The following is a 24,161-nucleotide window of genomic DNA, read 5'->3' as shown; positions in this document are numbered from 1 at the left end:
GATACATGCATATATATCTATGATTCACACATCTATCATATACATATATTGGGCACATTTGATGACAAGCTTTGAAGTATTTACCCAGGAGCAGAGCTCACCCCCATATTACAACCCTGCTTCCATCCTCCCCACTCCCTCCCCTGGAAGATTGTTATTAAGTGTCATCTCAGAGCCACGGTGAGTCAGTGCTTGGAGGACCCAGAATCCAGTGGAAAATGGACAATTGGGCTGAGTGTCAGAATGGGGTCCCTCATACAGGAAAGCAACATTGGGCTACAGGGGCAGGGGGCAGCCCAACAATTCCAGGGGTACCTGTCTCAACTCCCTTCTCTACCTCATCCCTTGGCCAGCTCTCTGGCCCCTACTCCCAGCCTCTCTGTGCCATGGCTAGCCCTGGCTCTGGTCTCATTCCCTGTCTCCTGGTGAACTGTGCCTGCCCACCTCCCCTTTTGACTCCAAATCTACACTGGCTTCCAGAGTCCATCCTCTGAGACACATGCACCTTGGGAAGTCATTCCAACCCACTTCAAATCCTGGATCCTCACCATGTGTTGGGATAACCAGAGGACTTCCCTCATGGGTTCTCTGTGGGGATTAGATGCCAAGTGATTAGCACAGAGAAAGTTCTCAAGGAATGCTAGCTGGCATTGTGGTCAATTTTATCATCGTCTTGGGGCTGGCTTTCACTCACTCTTCTCTTCCAGGTGATGCATATCGGTGCCAACCCCTATTTTGGGGCACCCTATGTCTATACTGTGAATACCCCCACCCTAGCACGTACTCGTACTTCCCTGGGCAACCCACCTCTTCCCCTTTCTTGGCTACAAACAGGCCAACGTATGTGGTTCAAAATGTATAAATGGTACCCAAAAAAGGGGTCTCTCTTGGCTCTGTGTCTCTGTCTGGCACTTGCTCTGTGTCATCCTTCCCAGAACAGCCCCTGTGCAATGCTCTCCATGGGAGGGGGTCTCCAAGTGACCTGCCCAGGTATGATTTAAGGAAGGAGAAAGGCCAGGCCCTCATCCTAGCTATGGGCTCTCAGCCAGAACCCCAAGCCAGGGCACACTCAGGCTGGCCTCACATCCTGCCCCTGTGCCCTTCCTTCCTCCTCGAGGGGCACTATTCTACTCATTCAGCTCTCTCTGCTTATGCACCGGTGTCAGAGACTCAAGACTGGGCTCCCAGGAGTATAAGCAGACAGAGCTGAGCACTGCCACATAGATACACAGGTTCTGAAATACACACCGGCAGTGAAACCCAGGAGACACTCAGCCAGGAACAGAGACACTGTTGCTCATTCTGCACCCCTCTACTGAGCATGAACCAGGTGGCTGGAGCTTGTACAGGATTGAGATAAGCCAGAGACACACAAACAAGGGTACCATGGTGGGTTGAATAGCATCCCCCTCCAATTCACGTCCACTGGAATGTCAGAATGTGACCTTATTTGGAAATAGGGTGTTTGCAGATGTAATCAAGGGAAGGATCAAGGTGAGATCATCCTGGATAAAGGTGGGCCCTAAATCCAATGACTGGTGTCCTCACAGGGATAGGAGGGGACACACAGACAGAAGCAGGCTTTGTAAAGACAGAGGCATGCCTTAGGCTGCCAGAAGCTGGAAGAGATTAGGAAAGATTCTCCCCTAGAGCCTTTGGAGGGAGCATGACCTGACCCTGCCAATACCTTGGTTTTAGATTCTAGCCTCCAGAACTGTGAGAGAATAAATTTCTGTTGTTTAAAGCCACCTGGTTGTGGGACTTGTCACAGCAGCCACAGGAAACGAATATGGACAAACACAAGTGCGCATAAACAAACAGTACCCACAGAAGCACACACAACATTGTATAAATGAACACATGTACACGGTGACAAACCCAGTGCCACACTTCTGGCTCAACACCATTCTCTGCACGCCTGGTACAGAGAACAATTCCTGCCTTGGAATGGACCCTGGCATGCCTGACTGCTGTGGGTCCAGGCTTTGGGGCGGGAAGGAGGCAGTGTGGGCGGTAGATGGACTCAGTGTGGGACCAGGTTGCTGGGACTATAACCCCACTCCACCCCATCGCTCTCCCTGCCCCCTTCCTCCAGCCAGAGCCTCCCTCTGCTTTGGCTTTCCATGGTCTGCAAAATTTCTCCCTTCTACCTCCCCTGGCTCTTGCCACCTGTTCCTGGAAAACATTGCTGGAAAGAGCGTTCCTCTTGCCTTGCTTGCAGACTGCTGCCTGGGATGCCCTGTTTGCAGCTGGGACTGGGGCTGTGCGTCCTGCTGCGTGCGGGGCCAGTGGTGAGCCGGGGCCAGCTGTAAGCCAGGCGGGAGCTTTATCTCCCCGGTACCCTCCCCTGTGATGGATTCCCAGAGGTCTTTCCCCAGAGTCTGGGATGCAGGATGCCAGCTTCTCCAAGTTCAAGGAGGGTGACAGGGGCCCTGGAAATGCCCCTTCCTCTCTTGATCTTTCTCTCTTTTTCCTTCCTCTCTCTCTTCCTCAGGTCCTCCCTCACTTCTTTTTTTTTCTGTTTTTTTTTTAAAATTTTTTATTTATTTTCAGTGTAACAGTATTCATTGTTTTTGCACCACACCCAGTGCTCAATGCAATACGTGCCCTCCCTAATACCCACCACCTGGTTCCCCCAACCTCCCACCCCCTGCCCCTTCAAAACCCTCAGGTTGTTTTTCAGAGTCTATAGTCTCTCATGGTTCACCTCCCCTTCCAATTTCCCTCAACTCCCTTCTCCTCTCCATCTCCCCATGTCCTCCATGGTATTTGTTATGCTCCACAAATAAGTGAAACCAAATGATACTTGACTCTCTCTGCTTGACTTATTTCACTCAGCATAATCTCTTCCAGTCCTGTCCATGTTGCTACAAAAGTTGGGTATTCGTCCTTTCTGATGGAGGCATAATACTCCATAGTGTATATGGACCACATCTTCTTTATCCATTCATCCGTTGAAGGGCATCTTGGTTCCTCCATCACCTCTTTTCTTCCAGTCATCCCTCCCTTCTTGTCTCTCATGCTCTCTCCCTACTTCCTCCATCCATCACATCTTCACTGAGCCCTAGCTAAGGAACTTGGTCTGAATCCTGGAACCCAAAAGGAGCACTGCTGTAACCCTAAAAGAGCTCTCAGTCTAGCTCGCAGCTGGATGCAGACATATTACATTATATAAAATGCAACAGTATAACATAATGTATTATAATCTATAGTAGATTGTAACTGCATAGGGACATTATTTACTTTCTACCTTGAGTTTTTTTACTCAATTAACATATATTTAATAAACTCCTACTATATGTCAAGCAAGCTTTTCCTTTTTGATACTCTTTCAAAGTTTTTTCTTTGTTTTTAAAATTAGTGCCAAAAGAGAAAGGCATTATAATTTGTAAATGAAATTACATATCTTGTATCTCTTTAGCTTAGTAGTTGGAGCTACTTAGTCTTTAGCTGCAAGACTATTGTTCTAGTACCAAGGAAAAAATGTTACATGTGCCAGGAGATTGTGCATTTTTAAAAATAAAAGCAAGCAGCAAAAAGATGAATTTAAACATACTATAACATTATTACATATGTTATATGATATATATATATATATATATATTCGTATGTATATAACACACAGATATGAATACACATTCATCCTGGTAGTTCTCTGGGGAATTCTGACATCCACAAATCCAAAAGAAAAAGAAGCCTTATAAATGTCATCTTTCCATCTAAAGAGATGAGTTCCAGATCTCTGGATCCCTGGTGGTTTTTCCTTTGTGTAACTATTTCCACCAGGTCAGGCCCCCTGCAACTCAGTGTTCTCTCTGATGATGTACATGTTCATGTACCCTTATTGTAATGCAGAGGTCCCATCTCACAGGAGTTTTAGTATCTCTTACAAGCTCACACGGCCCACACCAATATGGAGAATGTTCCTGGTGTCCTCCAGTTCCTACTCTGCTGAGTAGGTTTGTTGGGTGTAGACCATAGTCCCTGGGCTGCATACCCTACAGCTTCATAGCATGTGTGTCCTCACGACACTCCCCAAGGGCCTTGCTGCTAATGAGCAAATCCTGCAGCCGGGCTATCAGGATCCTTCATCTTTGCTGATGGACTTCCAAGGATACTCAGCCCTTCTCATGAGTGATTGCAATGCCCTAAGTCTTCTCCATAGAGAATAGCCCAAGGATCTGGCTTGAAACAAATTCTGTCATGAAACAAATCACATAGAATGACAGGATGTCATTTCACAAATTCGTTTTCTAGGGCTACTGTAACAAAGCACATAAACCTAGTGACTTAAAACCACACACATCTATCCTCCTCTATGCTGGAGGCCAGAAGCCAAAATCAGGGTCACCAGGTGTGAGTCAAGGTGTGAGCAGGGCTGAGTCCTTCTGGGGATCCAGGGGATGTTCTGTCTCCTGCTTTCCCAGCTGCCAGAGGCAGCAGGCATTCCTTGGCTCAAGGTTCCTGACCCAGCTACTCCAATCCCTTCTTCCAGTGTCACATCGCCTACTTCTCTCTGTGTCTGACCCCTCCTGCCCCCTTTTAGAAGGACACTTGCAGTTATTGCAAGCCCATCTGGATGATCCAGGGCAATCCCTTTGTCTCAGAGGATTAACTGCATCTCATCAGCATGCAGTCCCTTTTGCTGGGGAAGGGAACACAGTCACAGGCTCTGGAAAAGGATCTTTAGGTGTGATGGGTTGGCATTAGTCATTAACATCAATAATTATAAAATAATGAAATGGAACCCCAGGGTCTCATTGTCAGTGCCAATGTGACAAGTGTCACAAAGTGTCTCCATAACTCCTCTGGAGTCAGTGTTTCTCTCTAGCTGTGTGAAGGCGTGTGTGTCTAGGGCTGTACCTGCCCTCCCACCCTGAGGGGTGTCTATTCCTTCTAATGACAGCCTTCCTCTCCCAGTCAGGACCACACTTCACTCTACAGGCACCTGAGAAAGATGCATTCCTGATCACCAACTGCACACACATGCAGATTGTAATGAATTCCTGCTTCCCCACTTCAGGGCAGTGTGGCTGGGCACAAATCATCTCTCAGATTTGCATTTTCAGAATTTCTTTTTTTTTTTTTAAACATACAGTGTCTTATTAGTTTAGATGTAGAATTCAGTGGTACATGGTACATCACTCTTATAAAATATCCAGTGCTCATTACATCACATGCCCTGCTTACTGCCCATCACCCCATTATCCCATCCCCTCACCCCCTCCCCTCCAGCAACCCTCAGTTTGTTTCCCATGATTAAGAGTCTCTTATGGTTTGTCTCCCTGTCTGATTTTGTCTTGTTTTATTTTTCCCTCCCTTCCCCTATGCTCCTCTTTTTTTTCCTTGAATTCCACATCATATGATAACTGTCTTCCTCTGCTTGGCTATTGTGGACAATGCTGCTATAAACATTGGGGTGCAGGTGACCCTTCAAATCACTATGTTTGTATCCATTGGATAAATACCTAGTAGTGCAATAGGTGGGTTGTGGGGTAGCTCTATTTTTAACTTATTGAGGAAACTCCATACTGTTTTCCAAAGTGGCTGCACCATTTTGCATTCCCACCAAAAGTGCAAGGGGGTTCCCCTTTCTCCACATCCTCACCAATGTCTGTCATTTCCTGATATGTTAACTTTAGCCATTCTGACCAACGTGACATTCTATCTATCTCACTGTGGTTTTGATTTACATTTCCCTGAGGCTGAGTGATGTTGAGCATTTTTTCATATGTCTGTTGGCCATTTGGATGTCTTCTTTGGAGAAACTTCTGTTCATGTCTTCTGCCCATTTCTCGATTAGATTGTTTGTTCTTTGGGTGTTGAGTTTGGTAAGTTCTTTATAGATTTTGGATACCAGCCCTTTATCTGATAAGACATTTGCAAATATCTTCTCCCATTCTGTTGTTTATCTTTTTGGTTTTGTTGGCTGTTTCCTTTCCTGTGAAAAGTTTTTTTATCTTGATGAAGTTCTAATAGTTCATTTTTGTTTTTGTTTCCCCTGTCTCTGGAGATGTGTCTAGCAAGAAGTTGCTGTGGCCCAGGTCACAGAGGTTGCTGTCTCTGTTCTCCACCAGGATTTTGATGGATTCCTATCTCATATGTAGGTCTATCATCCATTTTGAGTCTATTTTGGTGTATAGTGTAATAAAATGGTACAGTTTCATTCTTCTGCATGGGGCTGTCCAATTTTACTAACACCATTTGTTGAAGAGACTCTCTTTTTTTCAATGGATAGTCTTATTTTTCAGTATTGAAGGCTTTTATTTTTGCAGTATACATGAGGGAAAAGAAAAAGGTGATGATGGTCTTCCTCTGACTTAACAGAGCAATTTTTAATGTATATATATTGTTTAGAAACAGCAATCTTTCAATTTTAATATTATTTCTGTTTTAATTTTTTTATTATTTTATTTTATTTTTTCAGTGTTCGAAGATTCATTGTTTATGCACCACATCCAGTGCTCCATGCAATACATGTCCTCCTTAATACCCACCACCAGGCTTGCCCATCCCCCATCCCCCTCCCCTCCAAAACCCTCAGTTTGTTTCTCAGAGTCCACAGGCTCTCATGCCTCATCTCTCCCTCTGATTTCCCCCAATTCACTTTTCCTTTCCTTCTCCCAATGTCCTCCATGTTATACCTTATGCTCCATAAGTAAGTGAAACCATATGATAATTGACTATCTCTGCCTGACTTATTTCACTCTGCATAATTTCCTCCAATTCCATCCACATTGATCTAAAAGTTGGGTATTCATTCTTTCTGATGGAGGCATAATACTCCATTGTATATATGGACTATATCTTCTTAACCATTCATCTGTTGAAGGGCATCTTGGCTCTTTCCACAATTTGGCAATTGTGGCCATTGCTGCTATGAACATTGGAGTACAGATGGCACTTCTTTTCACTACATCTGTATCTTTAGGGTAAATACCCAATAGTGCAATTTCAGGGTCAGAGGGTAGCTCTATTTTTAATTTCTTGAGGAATCTCCACACTGTTTTCCAGAGTAGCTACACCATTTTACATTCCAACCAACAGTGTAAGAGCATTCCCCTTTCTCTACTCCAACTCATCCTCTCCAACACTTGTTTACTATCCTGTTAATTTTGGCCATTATAACTGGTATAAGGTGGTATCTCAATGTGGTTTTGATTTGAATCTCCCTGATGGCTAATGATGATGAACATATTTTCATGTGCCTGTTAGCCATCTGTATGTCTTCTTTGGAGAAGTGTCTGTTCATGCCTTCTGCCCATTTTTTGACTTGATTATCTGTTTTTTGGGTGTTGAGTTTGAGGAGTTCTTCATAGATCTTGGATATCAGCCCTTTGTCTGTAGTGTCATTTGTGAAGATAAACTTGAAATGGATGAAAGATCTCAATGTGAGGCAGGAATCTATCAAAATCCTAGAGGAGAACATAGGCAGTAACCTCTTTGACATTGGCCACAACAGCTTCTTTCAAGACACATCTCCAAAGGCAAAGGAAACAAAAAAGAAAATGAACTTTTGGGACTTCATCAAGATCAAAAGCTTCTGCACAGCAAAGGAAACAGTCAACAAAACAAAGAGGCAACCCACGGAATGGGAGAAGATATTTGTACAAACAAACAAACAAAAAAACCCCCAAACAAACAAACAAACAAATCAGGCAACAAAACAAAGGGACAACCCACGGAATGGGAGACATTCAATTTTAATATTATTTCTAAGGCAGGAAATTATTGAGACAACCAATGAGTTATAGGTTTCTCTTTGAAGTTTACTTTTTCAGAATATGACAACAATTTCTAAAGTTTTTGGAATTTCTTTTTTTAAAATTTTTTATTTATTTTCAGCATAACAGTATTCATTGTTTTTTCACCACACCCAGTGCTCCATGCAATCTGTGCCCTCCCTAATACCCACCACCTGGCTCCCCCAACCTCCCACCCCCGCCCCTTCAAAACCCTCAGGTTGTTTTTCAGAGTCCATAGTCTCTCATGGAATTTCTTTTTTTTAAATTATGTTCAGTTAGCCACTGTATAGTACATCATTAGTTTTTGATGTAGCGTTCAACGACTCATTAGTTGCATAAACACCCAGTTCTCATCACAACATGTGCCTTCCTCTATACCCATCACCCTAGTATCCTATCCCCACACCCCCTCCCCTCTGAAACCCGCAGTTTTTTTTCCTGAGGTCCACAGTCTCTCATGGTTCATTTACCTCTCTAATTTCTCCTGCATTTAAAAAATGTGAATAGTAATAGATGTGGGTCATATCTAAATGTGCAAAAATAACAATTTATTTTGAGACTTAGAAAAGTGAATGCACAGGAAATCCTTCCCACAACATTTGGCAAGCAGCAGGCACTCCTATGTGATAACCATTCATATGTTTAATATTATAAAAAATAACTGTGGAAAGAACCAAGATGCCCTTCAACGGATGAATGGATAAGGAAGATGTGGTCCATATACACTATGGAGTATTATGCCTCCATCAGAAAGGACGAATACCCAACTTTTGTAGCAACATGGACAGGACTGGAAGAGATTATGCTGAGTGAAATAAGTCAAGCAGAGAGAGTCAAGTATCATATGGTTTCACTTATTTGTGGAGCATAACAAATAATACAGAGGACAAGGGTAGATGGAGAAGAGAAGGGAGTTGAGGGAAATTGGAAGGGGAGGTGAACCATGAGAGACTATGGACTCTGAAAAACAACCTGAGGGTTTTGAAGGGGCGGGGGGCAGGAGGTTGGGGGAACCAGGTGGGGGGTATTAGGGAGGGCACAGATTGCATGGAGCACTGGGTATGGTGAAAAAACAATGAATACTGTTATGCTGAAAATAAATAAAAAATTTAATAAAAAAAAACAAAAAGCTTCTGCCACCAACCCAAATACTGGACATAGCTTTCGTTAAGAATTTATACCAATGGAAGGACTGTTCCCTGGATCCTCAGATATATGCTTCTCAAACCCCAGCATGGGAGTCAGACAGACTTCTACATGACTCATTCGTTCAAGTGTTGTATGACCTCCACCAACATTTCTCATCTGCATATTAGGAGTACCTGTATCCTGGCCTCTCCTTGTGCCATCTTGGTATAACACTGTGCCTACAACACATCCCCCAGATAGACTCAAGGAAACACAGGAATGAGAACTTGCTGTTGTACTGAAGGTAATGTGGGTGAAAAGGACGACTTCCATAAGATGTCAGATAACATTGGGGGAAATCGGAGGGGGAGATGAACCACGAAAGACTATGGACTCTGAGAAACAAACTGAGGGTTTTACAGGGGAGGGGGTTGGGGGGATGGGTTAGCTTGGTGGTGGGTATTAAAGAGGGCATGTATTGTATGGAGCACTGTGTGCTGTACATAAACAATGAATCTTGGAACACTGCATCAAAAACAAATGATGTCTGTACTGTCATTTGCAAATATCTTCTCCCCATTCCGTGGGTTGCCTCTTTGTTTTGTTGACTGTTCCCTTTGCTGTGCGGAAGCTTTTGCTCTTGATGAAGTCCCAAAAGTTCATTTTCGCTTTTGTTTCCTTTGCCTTTGGAGACATATCTTGAAAGAAGTTGCTGTGGCTGATATCGAAGAGGTTACTGCCTATGTTCTCCTCGAGGATTCTGATGGATTCCTGTCTCATGTTGAGGTCTTTTATCCATTTCGAGTTTATCTTTGTGTACAGTGTAAGAGAATGGTCCAGTTTCATTCTTCTACATATAGCTGTCCAGTTTTCCCAGCACCATTTATTGAAGAGACTGTCTTTTTCCACTGGATATTTTTTCCTGCTTTGTCGAAGATTATTTGACCATAGAGTTGAGGGTCCATATCTGGGCTCTCTACTCTGTTCCACTGGTCTATATGTCTATTTTTATGCCAGTACCATGCTGTCTTGGTAATCACAGCTTTGTAGTAAAGCTTGAAATCAGGTAACGTGATGCCACCAGTTTTATTTTTGTTTTTCAACATTTCCTTAGTGATTTGGGGGTCTCTTCTGATTCCATACAAATTTTAGGATTATTTGCTACAGCTCTTTGAAAAATACCGGTGGAATTTTGATTGGAATGGCATTAAAAGTATAGATTGCTCTAGGCAGTATAGACATTTTAACAATGTTTATTCTTCTGATCCAAGAGCATGGAATGGTCTTCCATCTTATTGTGTCTTCTTCAATTTCTTTCATGAGTGTTCTGTAGTTCCTCAGGTACAGATCCTTTACCTCTTTGGTTAGGTTTATTCCAAGGTATCTTATGGTTCTTGGTGCTATAGTAAATGGAATCGATTCTCCACTTTCCCTTTCTGTATTTTCATTGTTAGTGTATACGAAAGCCACTGATTTCTGTACATTGACTTTGTATCCTGCCACGTTACTGAATTGCTGTATGATTTCTAGTAGTTTGGGGGTGGAGTCTTTTGGGTTTTCCATATAAAGAATCATGTCATCTGCGAAGACAGAGAGTTTGACTTCTTCGTTGGCAATTTGAATACCTTTTATTTCTCTTTGTTGTCTGATTGCTGTTGCTAGGACTTCTAATACTATGTTGAACAAGAGTGGTGAGAGCTCATCGTCACTAGCCATCAGGGAGATTCAAAAATAAAACCACATTGAGATACCACCTTATGCCAGTTAGAATGGCCAAAATTAGCAAGACAGGAAACAACGTGTGCTGGAGAGGATGTGGAGAAAGGGGAACCCTTTTCCACTGTTGGTGGGAATACAAGTTGGTGCAGCCACTTTGGAGAAAAGTGTGGAGATTCCTCAAGAAATTAAAAATAGAGCCTCCCTATGACCCTGCCATTGCGCTACTGGGTATTTACCCCAAAGATACAGATGTAGTGAAAAGAAGGGCCATCTGTACCCCAATGTTTATAGCAGCAATGGCCACGGTCGCCAAACTGTGGAAAGAACCAAGACGCCCTTCAATGGACAAATGGATAAGGAAGATGTGGTCCATATACACTATGGAGTATTATGCCTTCATCAGAAAGGATGAATACCCAACTTTTGTAGCAACGTGGACGGGACTGGAAGAGATTATGCTGAGTGAAGTAAGTCAAGCAGAGAGAGTCAAGTATCATATGGTTTCACTTATTTGTGGAGCATAACAAATAACATGGAGGACATGGGGAGATGGAGAGGAGAAGGGAGTTGAGGGAAATTGGAAGGGGAGGTGAACCATGAGAGACTATGGACTCTGAAAAACAACCTGAGGGTTTTGAAGAGGCGGGGGGTGGGAGGTTGGGGGAACCACGTGGTGAGTATTAGGGAGGGCATGTATTGTATGGAGCACTGGGTGTGGTGCAAAAACAATGAATACTCTTATGCTGAAAATAAAAACAAACAAACAAATACATCACTTGCTCCAAAACCTATGGATGCATCCAACAATACCTATTTAATATTTCCATACACTGAACTCCTACAACAGTCCTATGGAGAGTGGCATTATTATTCCCAACCCTGCTATCATATCTCTTTATGACCAAACTGACCATCAGGAGCTTAGGGGATTGAATTTTCTCTGGAATGTTTTCTTTATGGCATTCTTGAGTTCCTTATTTCTGAGGCTGAAAATGATTGGGCTGAGAAAGGGGGTGAAGACTGTATAGGTGGTGGCCATCAGAGTGTTACTGTCCATAGAATGGGGGCCCTTGGGCTTGAGGTAGATAACGGAGGCAAAACTATAGTGCACAATGACCACAGTGAGGTGGGACACACATGTGGAGAAGGTCTTGTGCCTGCCTTCAGCTGAGGGGATCCTCAATATGGCAGCCACAATGAAGACATAGGAGAGGATGATGAGGAATAAACATCCCATCAAAACTGTAACACACACCAGGATCACACCCAAGGTGACAGAAGATGTCTCCTTCCCACAGGCCAACTTTAGGAGGGAAAGGGCATGGCAGCCAAAATGATGGATCTCATTAGACCCACAGAAGGTGAGTTGAAAAACTATCAGGGTAACCATCATCCCCATTACTGAGCCACCAGCCCAGGACAAGGACACCAGATGGGCACAGGTGCGAGTGCTCATGAGCACGTTATACCACAGGGGGTGGCTGATGGCCACGTAACGGTCATAGCCCATGACGGTGAGCAGGAAGGAGTGGGTGAAGCCGAATGTGAAGGAGAAGAACATCTGGCTGGCACAGGCCACAAAGGCGATGGTGCGGCGGGTGGAGAGCAGGTCGGCCAGCAGGCGCGGGGTAATGGCCAAGGTGTAGAGGATCTCGGAGATGGAGAGTGCACACAGGAAGAGGTACATGGGTGTGTGCAGGCTGTGCTCACTCCTGACAGTGGCCATGATGAGAAGGTTCCCCAGCAATGTGAATAGGTACATGAGCAGGAACAGCAGGAAGAAGGCAGGCAGGAGATGTTGTGGGAAGTTGGAGAAGCCCACGATGATGAATTCATACACCATGCTATAGTTCTGACCCGCCTCAGATGCTGCATCTGTTGAGACCAGAAAGGGAATGAATGTACATGGTTCATTCCATGAAGGAGAAGTGTAGTTCAGCATCAGAAAACCTATCATGTGGTTAGCCACATGAATAAACTAAAAGGAAATGTCATAAAATTATATCAATCTAGGCAACAGCCCAGGATTACTAAAGTTCAATTCCTATTTATGACTTTAAAAATTGATATATAGTTGATACATACATTGTATTATTTTAGATAGACAACATAATGATATATACACAAATATTAAAGATTTTTAAAAAGCTTCTCAACATAATATCGACTAGGACTTTCTTAGTTAACTAAGAATATATACTGCAAAACTAGCAAATACTATATGAAATGGGAAGCTAGGGGCGTTTCGTTTTAGGATCAGGAACAAGTCAAAGTTACTCACTGTCTCTGCTGCTCATTAGTGGGGAACAGAAAAGCAGGAGAGGTGCTTCAGGAAAGATATCAAAAGGAGTATCAGGATTAGAAAGGAAGAGGTATGGTCATCTACCTAGAAAGGTAAAAGAATGAAGGTGGAATACATTTGAGCAAAGACAGAAAGAACACAAGTTGCAGAGGACTAGATCAACTTCCCAAACTCACAGTATTTCCCATAGAATTACACCCATAATAATCACATTAAAGATAGACTTTAAGGAAAACATAAGATAACATTACAAACTATAATGAGAGAGTGCTCATACATTTTGGCCTCATGATTTCTTTATCCTAGAAACCTATTAAGTCCCCTAGAGGGCTTTTGTTTAAGGGAGATATAACTCTCCTTTCTTACCATATTAGTAAATAAAACTGAGATTTTTTGAGAATATTTAGTTATTAACACATATAAAAGAATAATAATCAACCTTTGATTCAACATAAAGGAATGATCTACTCATGTTAATATAAGAAACACTTTAAGAAAGTAGCTGGATTTTAAAAAACTCATTTAGTGAGAAGTGTGGCTTTGTTCTGCATTTTAGCAAATTTGTCCAATGCTGGCTGGATGGAAGACAAGATAATGCTCCTATCTGTTTCTGCATTCAGCCTGTGGCACTATGTGGTTTTAGTTGAAACATATGACAAAAATACATACTCTCCTTTATTGGAAAATTGAGGACCTGATGACCCCCTGAAAGGGTCTCCAGGGCCCCAGGGATCCTCATATCACACTTTGAAAACCTCTGATGTAAAATATCTAGGAATTAACCAAGGAATGCCATATGTCCAAGGACAGAAATTTTAGCCACAGATAGATATGTAGAAGATGGTCTGGATATACGGAAATATGGAAACCACTGTGCTCTCTTGGATGGGATGAGCTAATATAGCAATGATGTCAGTTCTTCCCCAAATTATATTCAGTAAAACTGCATTTACAATTTAAGAAGTTAAATTTCAGAACCTATCTTAAATTTCTTTCTGAAAAATAAAGTCAGTGAAAAGTTACACTGGTCTCCTAAAAATGGAGTACACAAGAGAGATAGAGATACCCCTCCCCGCATTGAGACTCACTATAGACTTGGAATCACTTAAAAAAGTGTGACAGTAGAACAGATGTGTATGATATGTATGATACACGGATCATGTTGGTTGGATATCTAAAAAATATCTCTGCCTGATTCTAAACCCAATATGCAATAAAGGTGAGAGCACAAGTCAAATGGAAAAAAAAAATTGTTGACTGGTTTGTGATGGGAAACTGGAGATTTTATGAAGTGGTGCAAATGTGGATTTGGGATTTGGGATGTGTCTTGGGACTCCTGCCCAAGACAACACCCAAAGTAGATGGATTCTACAAGTAAAATGAAATATAACGTTAATAGGAAAGGGGGGGTAGGAGAATAACCTTGTGATTTCAGAGTAAAGAAGTACTTCTTAACCAAAACTCAAAAGCACAAATATTAAGGTGATGTGGAGAAAGGGAAACCTTTTTACACTGTTGGTAGGAAGGCAAACTGGTGCAGCCACTCTGGAAAACAGCATGGAGGTTCCTCAAGTTAAAAATGGAGAATTGTCTCTTCATGTCTTCTGCCCATTTTTTGACGTGATTATCTTTTTTAAAAAAATTTTTAAATTTCTTTTCAGCGTAACAGTATTCATTGTTTTTTCACCACACCCAGTGCTCCATGAAATCCGTGCCCTCCCTAATACCCACCACCTGGTTCCCCCAACCTCCCACCCCCTGCCCCTTCAAAACCCTCAGGTTGTTTTTCAGAGTCCATAGTCTCTCATGGTTCACCTCCCCTTCCAATTTCCCTCAACTCCCTTCTCCTCTCCATCTACCCTTGTCCTCCATGTTATTTGTTATGCTCCACAAATAAGTGAAACCATATGATACTTGACTCTCTCTGCTTGACTTATTTCACTCAGCATAATCTCTTCCAGTCCTGTCCATGTTGCTACAAAAGTTGGGTATTCGTCCTTTCTGATGGAGACATAATACTCCATAGTGTATATGGACCACATCTTCCTTATCCATTCGTCCGTTGAAGGGCATCTTGGTTCTTTCCACAGTTTGGCGACTGTGGCCATTGCTGCTATAAACATTGGGGTACAGATGGCCCTTCTTTTCACTACATCTGTATCTTTGGGGTAAATACCCAGTAGTGCAATTGCAGGGTCATAGGGAAGCTCTACTTTTAATTTCTTGAGGAATCTCCACACTGTTCTCCAAAGTGGCTGCACCAACTTGCATTCCCACCAACAGTGTAAGAGGGTTCCCCTTTCTCCACATCCTCTCCAACACACGGTGTTTCCTGTCTTGCTAATTTTGGCCATTCTAACTGGTGTAAGGTGGTATCTCAATGTGGTTTTAATTTGAATCTCCCTGATGGCTAGTGATGATGAACATTTTTTCATGTGTCTGATAGCCATTTGTATGTCTTCATTGGAGAATTGTCTGTTCATATCTTCTGCCCATTTTTTAATATGATTGTTTTGTGTGCGTTGAGTTTGAGGAGTTCTTTTTTTTTTTTTTTTTTAATTTGACAGACAGAGATCACAAGTAGGCAGAGAGGCAGGCAGAGAGGGAGAGGGGGAAGCAGGCTCCCCGCCGAGCAGAGAGCCCAACGTGGGGCTCGATCCCAGGACCCCGGGATCATGACCCGAGCTGAAGGCAGACGCTTTAACCCACGGAGCCACCCAGGCGCCCCGAGGAGTTCTTTATAGATCCTGGATATCAACCTTTTGTCTGTACTGTCATTTGCAAATATCGTCTCGAAATGGATAAAAGACCTCAACGTGAGACAGGAATCCATCAGAATCCTCGAGGAGAACATGGGCAGTAACCTCTTCGATATCAGCCACAGCAACTTCTTTCAAGATATGTCTCCAAAGGCAAAGGAAACAAAAGTGAAAATGAACTTTTGGGACTTCATCAAGATCAAAAGCTTCTGCACAGCAAAGGAAACAGTCAACAAAACAAAGAGGCAACCCACGGAATGATTATCTGTTTTTTGAGTGAAAAAATGTTCATCATCATTAGCCATCAGGGAGATTCAAATCAAAACCACATTGAGATTCCACCTTAAACCAGTTAGAATGCCCAAAATTAACAAGACAGTAAACAACAAGTGTTTGAGAAGATGTGGAGAAAGGGGAACCCTCTTACACTGTTGGTGGGAATGCAAGCTGGTGCAGCCACTTTGGAAAACAGTATGGATATTCCTCAAGAAATTAAAAATAGAGCTTCCCTATGACCCTGCAATTGCACTACTGGGTATTTACCCCAAAGGTACAGATGTAGTGAAAAGAAGGGCCATCTCTACCACAGTGTTCATAGCAGCAAAGGGTACAGTTGCCAAACTGAGGAAAGAGCCAAGATGCCCTTCAATAGATGAATGGATAAAGAAGATATGGGCATATATACTATGGAGTATTATGTCTCCATCAGAAAGGATGAATACGGGGTGCCTGGGTGACTCAGACTATTAAGCCTCTGCCTTCAGTGTGGGTCATGGTCTCAGGGTCCTGGAATAGAGCCCCACATCAGGCTCTCCACTCAGCAGGGAACTTGCTTCGCCCCACCTCTCTGCCTGCCTCTCTGCCTACTTGTGAGCTCTCTCTCTGTGTCAAATAAATAAAAACTAAAAATCTTAAAAAAAAAGAAAAGAAAGGATGAATACCCAACTTTTGTATCAGCAAGGATGGGAGTGGAGGAGATTATGCTGAGTGAAATAAGTCAAGCAGAGAAAGTCAATTATCATATGGTTTCACTTACTTGTAGAGCATAAGGAATAACATGGAGGACATTGGGAGAAGGAGAGATAAAGTGAATTAGGGGAAATTGGAGGAGGAGACAAAGCATGAGAGACTGTGGACTGTGAGAAACAAACAGGGTTTTGGAGGGGAGGTGGGTTTGGGGTTGGGTGAGCCTGGTAGTGGGTATTAAGGAGGGCACGTATGGCACGGATCACTGGGTGTGGTGCATAAACAATGAATCTTGGAACACTGAAAAAATAAAATTATATTTTAAAAAAGTTAAAAACGGGACTACCCTATATCCAGCAATTGCACCACTACATATTTACCTAAAGAACAAAAAAATACTGATTCAAAGGGATACATGCACCCTGATGTTTATAGCCCCATTATCTGCAATAGCTAAATTATAGAAACAGCTCAAGTGTTGGATACAGAAGATGTGGTTTCTTTTTTTTTTTTTAAGATTTTATTTATTTATTTGACAGAGATCACAAGTAGGCAGAGAGGCAGGCAGAGAAAGAGGAGGAAGCAGGCTCCCTGCTGAGCAGAGAGCCTGATGCCGGGCTCTATCCCAGGACCCCGGGACCATGACTTGAGCCGAAGATAGAGGCCTCAACCCACTGACCCACCCAGGCTCCCCAAAGATGTGGTTTTTATACACAATGGAATATTACTCAGCCATCAAAAGAATGAAATCTTGCTGTTTGCAACAACATGGATGGAACTAGAGAGTATTATGCTAAATGAAATAAGCCAGTTAGGGAAAGACACATACCATGTGATTTCACTCATATATGGAATTTAAGAAACAAACAAAGGAGTAAAGGGAAAAAAAGGGAGAGAGTGAGAGGCTAACCAAGAAAGAGACTCTTAACTATAGAGAAAAAAACTGTTGGTTACCAGAGGGGAGAGGGGTAGAGGGTGGGAGAAATAGGTGATGGAGATTGAGGAGTACACTTGTGATGAACACGGGGTATTGTATGGAAGTGTTGAATAAGTATATTGAACACCTGAAACTAATATTACACTATATGTTAACTAGTGGGGCTGAAATAACAATGTAAAAAATACACGAAATGTGTATATGCATGCATAAAGGAGCATTTGAATTTCATAAGCATATCTTCTGTAAGTGCTGATGCTGTCCTCTGGAGATAAATGTTAACTGCTCAGGAAAGGAAACAGAGATGAAAGTTTCCCTAAGAATTTTGTTCAACAACAACAACAACAACAACAACAATAACAACAACAAAGGATATCAAGGATCCATGAATAGGTAGGTGGTAATTGGGAAAAGAACCTTGCATTGCTGAAAATTGACCAGGGAATACTATCTAGAAGAAATAAGAAAGCAGTGACATTCAGAAGGAGAAACCTCAATGCAGAAATCAGTCAAGGACATAAGCAGAGAATTCACAGAAGGAGTTACACAGACACAGGAAAGAGTGGTTTTAAGACAAGAAAAGGACAGAGGAAAATGATCATGGACTTTCACTGTACACCTATTCGTTTCCCCAGACTAGAAAGTGCCGGGTACTAATCAAAACATGGTCAGAAAGCAATCCTCATGGCCTACTGGCGAGAACCAAGAATGCAGAAGAACAGACTTCACCTGCTCTGTGCAACAGCACATGTTCTCCTGAGCATCTGTCTTGATTGTTCACACCTGTCTGAAGGGAGAATGTCAGAGGATGTTTCAGTAGCATTGCCTGAAGTGAGGAAATGGACAAGCCTGCTTGGGAACTGTAATTGGGAAGAGGCCAGGGCCATGGGCTGGATGCAACCGTTGGAGCCCCGAGCAGAAGTTTGATGCACACACAGCGGGTAAAGGAACCTGTAAAATGATCTTGAGTGAATGAAGCAAAAGCAGATGAACACTCAAGCATAATTCCATTTGGGCACGTGAAAATTAGAGCACCTGAACCTATTCTAGACCATGCTGCAAGGGTGTATACATGTCACTACACATTTCTCTATACCCACAGAATGGGTAACACAGTCAACCCTAATATAACCTATGAGGTGAATTAGTAATTATGTATCTATCCATATTGGCTCTCCAACTGGAACAAATGCACCACAAGAATTACTAGATTGTACAGCCTTTAGCAACAAACCTGGCCTCAACCCAACAGATGTCAGTAGCATCCCCTCCCTCCCCATGAGCTCTGACAACCAAGAGGTCCTCCAGGCAGGTACAAATATTTCAGGTTAGGGATACAGAATCATTCCCAAATAAGATACAGACTTAGAAACTGCAAAGGGCACTAGGTTGGATGAAGAACCTAAGATCCAGAATGGGCAACCTGAGAAGACCCCCAGCAGCTGCCCAAGACTAAGAGCCTGTCTAATGACCCATCTCCCAGACCCTGCCCTCAGTCTGGGTCTTGCTCCCCATAACTATCCAAGTATTGCCACCTACCCTGTCCCTCCTGTCCCTCTCAGCCTGGGCTGCCTCTTCTGGGAAGCACCCAGCAAGAGAAGGCAGAAGAAGCTCCCCTGCCTGAGGCTGTCAGTGGCACACAGGGACAGGTGTGGGGCCAGACCTTGGAGCTCCTGGAACTGATGCTGTGTGCTTTACCCCTGATGCAGCTTCCCAGGAGGCTGCTACCCAGGGTCTTCCCAGGACACCAACCTGCAAGGTCTGCCCTCTGGTTCTTAAGAGCCAGGAGGATCATCAGGGGGCCTCCAGGGACCCGAAGCCTCTATTCCTTCCTCCAACACTCCAACACAACCAAGGCTCCCTGGTATCTCTCTCTGCCCAGAGCCCCAGTCCCTGCTCAAGCCTAGGAACTCCCAGTCTTGGGGGAGACAGGACAGGATTAGATGCCCTCAACAAGTTGGGATCAGGGCAGGGTCATAGGGAAGGCAGGAGCTGGAGCAGCCCCGAGTGGGAATCCAGGACTCTGCCCTGGAGTCAAGGCAGCTGGAAGGCTTCCCAGAATAAGAGTAATTTAGAGCTGGGTCTTGGAGGATTGTTTCTCTAGGTTAATGGAAGTATTCAGTGTCTTCTGACCAAACTGGATATCCCTACTTCTCCCCGCTTGGTTGAGTTACCCTATCTCTGTTTTCATGGTGATCCAAGCCAGTGACTTCATCTTAGTGTGTGCATCTTTGAGCTATAATAACATATTTGGACTTTGTCCAGTTCCCGAGACACAGTCCCTTAACCCTTGTCTCAGGAGTGATATAGTGGCTTCTGTATGCTACTGAGATGAGTGGTGGCTGAGGGCACCTGGATAGTTTTAGGTAGGGGGCTGCTCACCAGAACAACCAAGGGATGATTGGTGAATTGGAACCTCCAGGGAGGGGAGGGGATACAGATTGATATTCAATACTGATGATGAATGATTTAATCAATCATGTCTGTGTAATCAAACCCCCATAAAACTCTCTAAAAATGGGATTCAGAAACCTTCCCAGCTGGTGAATACACAGCGGTGCTAGAGGGTGACATGTGCAGAGAGGGCATGGAAGTTCCTTGCTCCTTCCTCCATACTTTGCAGGATGCATCTTTTATTGGCCTCTTCCTGAGTTGTATCTTTCATAATAAACTGGGAAGAGTAAGTGTTGCATTTTCCTGATTTCTGTGAGTCATTTTAGCAAAGTATCCAAACGGGAAGGGGGAAATGTAGAAACCCTCACCTTTGTAGCCATGTCAGAAAGAAGTGCAGATACCCTGAGCACCAAGTATGTGTGAATGTCATCTCCACATAGTTAGTGTCAGAACTGAACACAATTATAGGACACCAAGGTGGTGTCAGGTAGTTGTGGGATTGGTATTGGTGTCGAAAGAATTCACACATTTGGTGCCTTGAGTGTTAGATGTAGAAACAGTTCAGTTCCTGTCTCCCTCTGTCCAGTCAGCAACACTGTCCTTTCTACATTTGAAATCAACCTCAATTTGCCACTCCACCCCATCCAGGATGCCCTCATGCACCTCTCCCCATCTCTTTCTGCACCTACCCACCCCACCTGCCCTCAGCAGCCTGCTTCCCTCACACCTGCCAGAGGGGGTCTCTACAAATGGGAATCTGACCATGCTACTTGTGCTTGAAATGTACCTGTTGGTACAATCTCTTTGGAAAACTGTTTGGCAGTATCTATTTTAGGTGAACATTGGTATTCCCTATGAGTCGGTATTTACACACCTAACTATAGACCCAACACAACACATAAGTATTAATCTACCAAAGGACACGTACTAGATGTCATAAGAACACCCTCATAGGAAGCCCCAACTGGAAACATCCATGAGAATGTTCACATAATGGAATACAGCTCTTTCCTCTATGGACCTAAAAAAATATTTAGGGGTCCCCATTGCCCTTAGAACAAATTTCTCAAGTGGACACTGTGGTCTTCATGCTCTTGCCCTATTCACCTGTCTGCTTTCCGTTCCAGAACTGCAGTAGCAACTTCAAATTCCTCTGTGCACTGAACATACCATTGTCCCAAATGCACTATGTTTGTCACCCTGAGACTTTGCATTTGCTGTCCCCTCTGTCTGGAAACCCCTCTTCCACCTGCCTGGCTCAGCTGAATCATTCCTACTCACCCTTCAGGTCTCCCTGTAGACATCACCAATTTCAAAGCCTCTAAATCGCAGGTTGGGTCTGAGACCCACACTTAGCTTCTGCAGATCCCCAGACTGTCCTGAACACTCCTCTGACCACTCTGTGCTGTCATCTTTGGTTATATAACAGCTTCCCTTAGTGGACCATGAAAAGGACAGAGCAGAGCCCTAGCCCTTGGTTGCTGCTGGATTTGAGCATCTAGAATATTTCCATATAAAATAAACCTTCAATAATATTTCTTGACTATATGAGTGAATAATTGAGGCAAAGTGCTCTGAGGACATATTTCACTCTTTTCTGTTCATGATCATGGGCAATGACTGCTGTGTGGCCATCTGCCACTCCCTGGGATACAATGTGCTCATGAGTCCACATAGCTGGGCCAGCTTGTGTCCAGGTGCTGGGTTGGTGGCTCAGTCATGGGGATGATGGTGACTCTGATAGTTTTTCACCTCACCTTCTATGAGTCTTAAGTAATCCATGATTTTGTCTACCATGTTTTTTGCATCCTAAAGTTGGCCTGTGGGGAGGAGACATCTTCTGTCACCTTGAGTGTGATCCTGGTGTGTGTCACAGCTCTGATGGAATGTTTATTCCTCATAATCCTCTCCTATGTCTTCATCATGGCCACCTTATTGAAGATCCTCTTGGCTGAGGCCAGGCACAAGACCTTCTCCACATGTGTGTCCCACCTCACTGCAGTCATTGTGCACTTTGGTTTTGCCTCTATTATCTACCTCAAGCCCAAAGGCCCCTGTTCTATGGACAGTAACACTCTGATGGCCACCACCTATACAGTCTTCACTCCCTTTATAAGCCCAATCATTTTCAGGAATAAGGAGCTCAAGAACGCCATAAAGAAAAGCTTCCAGAGAAAATTTAGTCCCCTGAGCTCCTATTGGCCAGTTTGGTAGTAAGGAAATATGACAGGAAGGCTGGGAATAATAACATCTGTCTCTGTAAGACTGTTGTAGGGTTTCATTATATGAAAATAAACACATCCATAGGTGATGGATGAATGCCTGATATTTGTTTTTCTCCAATTTGTTTGCTCCCTTGTATGGGATCTAGTGATCATGATCTCTTCTTCACCCCAAGTGATGAAGTCCATCCAATTACCTCCAACAAAGAACATGTTACCTACTTAAGTGCTGGACAGCAGCATTGTAGGTGTGTTTGGGTTCTGATGCATAGGGTTCTTCTTGAATGGATATGCAACAGAAGACTTTCCCCTCCTCCACCATAAGGATAAATAAAAATTAGCATAATAATAAATGTCCAAAGAATTTACCCTTTTCTTATCAAGCATGGTATCCAGTGTTTTATTGTCTTTTTAAAGTAAAAAGACAATAAAAGTATTGTCTTTTTAAAATTTTTATTTTATTTTTTCAATGTTCCAAGATTCATTGTTTACGCATCACACCCAGTGCTCCATGCAATACATGGCCTCCTTAATACCCACCACCAGGCTCACCCAGCCTCCCACCCCCTCTCTTGCAAAACACTCAGTTTTTTTCTCAGAGTTCACAGTCTCTCATGGTTCATCTCCCCCTCTGATTTCCCCCAACTTACTTCTCTCTTTCACCCAATGTCCTCCATGTTATTCCTTACGCTCCACAAGTAAGTGAAACCATATGAAAATTGACTTTCTCTGCTTGACTTATTTCACTCAGCATTATCTCCTCCAGTCCCATCCATGTTGATACAAAAGTTGGGTATTCATCCTTTCTGATGGAGGCACAATATTCCATTGTATATAGGGGCCATATCTTCTTTATCCATTCATCTATTGAAGGGTCTCTTGGCTCTTCACACAGTTTGGCTATTGTGGACATTGATGCTATAAACATTGGGGTACAGATGGCCCTTCTTTTCACTGCATCTGTATCTTTAGGGTAAATACCCAGTAATGCAATTGCAGGGTCATAAGGTAGGGTCTTTTAAATTATAACAAATATACAAAAGGAAATAAACTGTTTGTCTCTAGGAAGATGGTTACTGTTTATAATTTCTCCCTGCTTTGGAAGAGTTGACCCTAAAGGAGGTTTTCTATCTTAAGAGTTTAGAAAGTGAAGAAGAGAGAGACAGCAAGAGAGAGTGAGAGAAATGAGAGAGAGAGTGAACTAGTGGGATGGGAGTCCTTTAAATTGGTCTGAACAGAAAGTTGCATAAAATTGGGTCTATAAAGGAATAAAGAAGAAGAAGGCTGGTAACAGAGCAATTTTCCGAGAAGGGAAAGGAAAGGGAGAATGAGAGAGGAGGGGACCAGAAGTAGAAGAATGCAGACAGAGAAATGAGGGCTGGAAGGGGGAGAGGGTTCATGCTTGGGTTAGAACATAAAGGATGGTAAAAGTGTGAGGCTATCTGACATCTTATGGAAATCCTTTTCCCCACATTACTTTCAGGAAAACATCAATTTCTCATTCCTGTGTTTTACTTGAATCTATCTGGGGGATGTGTTGTAGGCACAATGATATCTCAAGATGGCACAAATTGAGGTCAAGTGTATGGGAATCCTTACTATGCAGATGAGAAATGTTGGTGGAGGTCACACAACACATAAGTGAAGAAGTCCCATGGAAATTTAGATCTGTCTGACTCCCATGCTGGGGTTTGGGAAAGCATATGTCTGAAGATCAAGGAAGGGGGCCTTCTGTGGATCTAAACTATTACTCAAAGGTGAGGCCAGATATTAGAGTTGGAGACACAAGGTGTATTGTAACCCTAAACCCACAGCCACCAGTCATCTTATGAGCATAAAAAGACTCTCATCAAAAGGTCAGTAAACAAAAACACATAAAAGACCAAATATAAGTGTGATTATATTACAGAGAGACAGATGTTAATGTAGACTCTTTTACTTGGACCACCAGGACAACAGGGATAGGGAAAAACTTGACCATAGGAGAGG

At 43.2% G+C, this 24,161-nt stretch overlaps 1 protein-coding gene and 1 pseudogene across 2 annotated transcripts; one reads left to right on the top strand and one right to left on the bottom strand.

The window, feature by feature from the left end:
- Nucleotides 1-11,505: 11,505 nt before the first annotated feature.
- Nucleotides 11,506-12,435, bottom strand: LOC308344870 (olfactory receptor 10H4-like; the record flags this gene model as incomplete). The annotated part of the gene is made up of 1 exon (XM_080806690.1): nt 11,506-12,435. One exon carries the CDS (start codon nt 12,433-12,435, stop codon nt 11,506-11,508), a length of 930 nt encoding a protein of 309 aa, XP_080662816.1.
- Nucleotides 12,436-20,128: 7,693 nt separating this feature from the next.
- Nucleotides 20,129-22,164, top strand: LOC308350939 (olfactory receptor 10H3-like; annotated as a pseudogene). Its single transcript has 2 exons — nt 20,129-20,236; nt 21,521-22,164. The product of its transcript is annotated as an olfactory receptor 10H3-like (transcript).
- Nucleotides 22,165-24,161: the final 1,997 nt, after the last annotated feature.

The sequence above is a fragment of the Martes martes genome (genome assembly GCF_963455335.1).
Source record: "Martes martes genome assembly, chromosome: 1".
NCBI classification, from domain to species: domain Eukaryota; kingdom Metazoa; phylum Chordata; class Mammalia; order Carnivora; family Mustelidae; genus Martes; species Martes martes.
The sequence above is the reverse complement of the archived record's forward strand: the minus strand, read 5'-3'. Positions and strand labels throughout refer to the sequence as shown.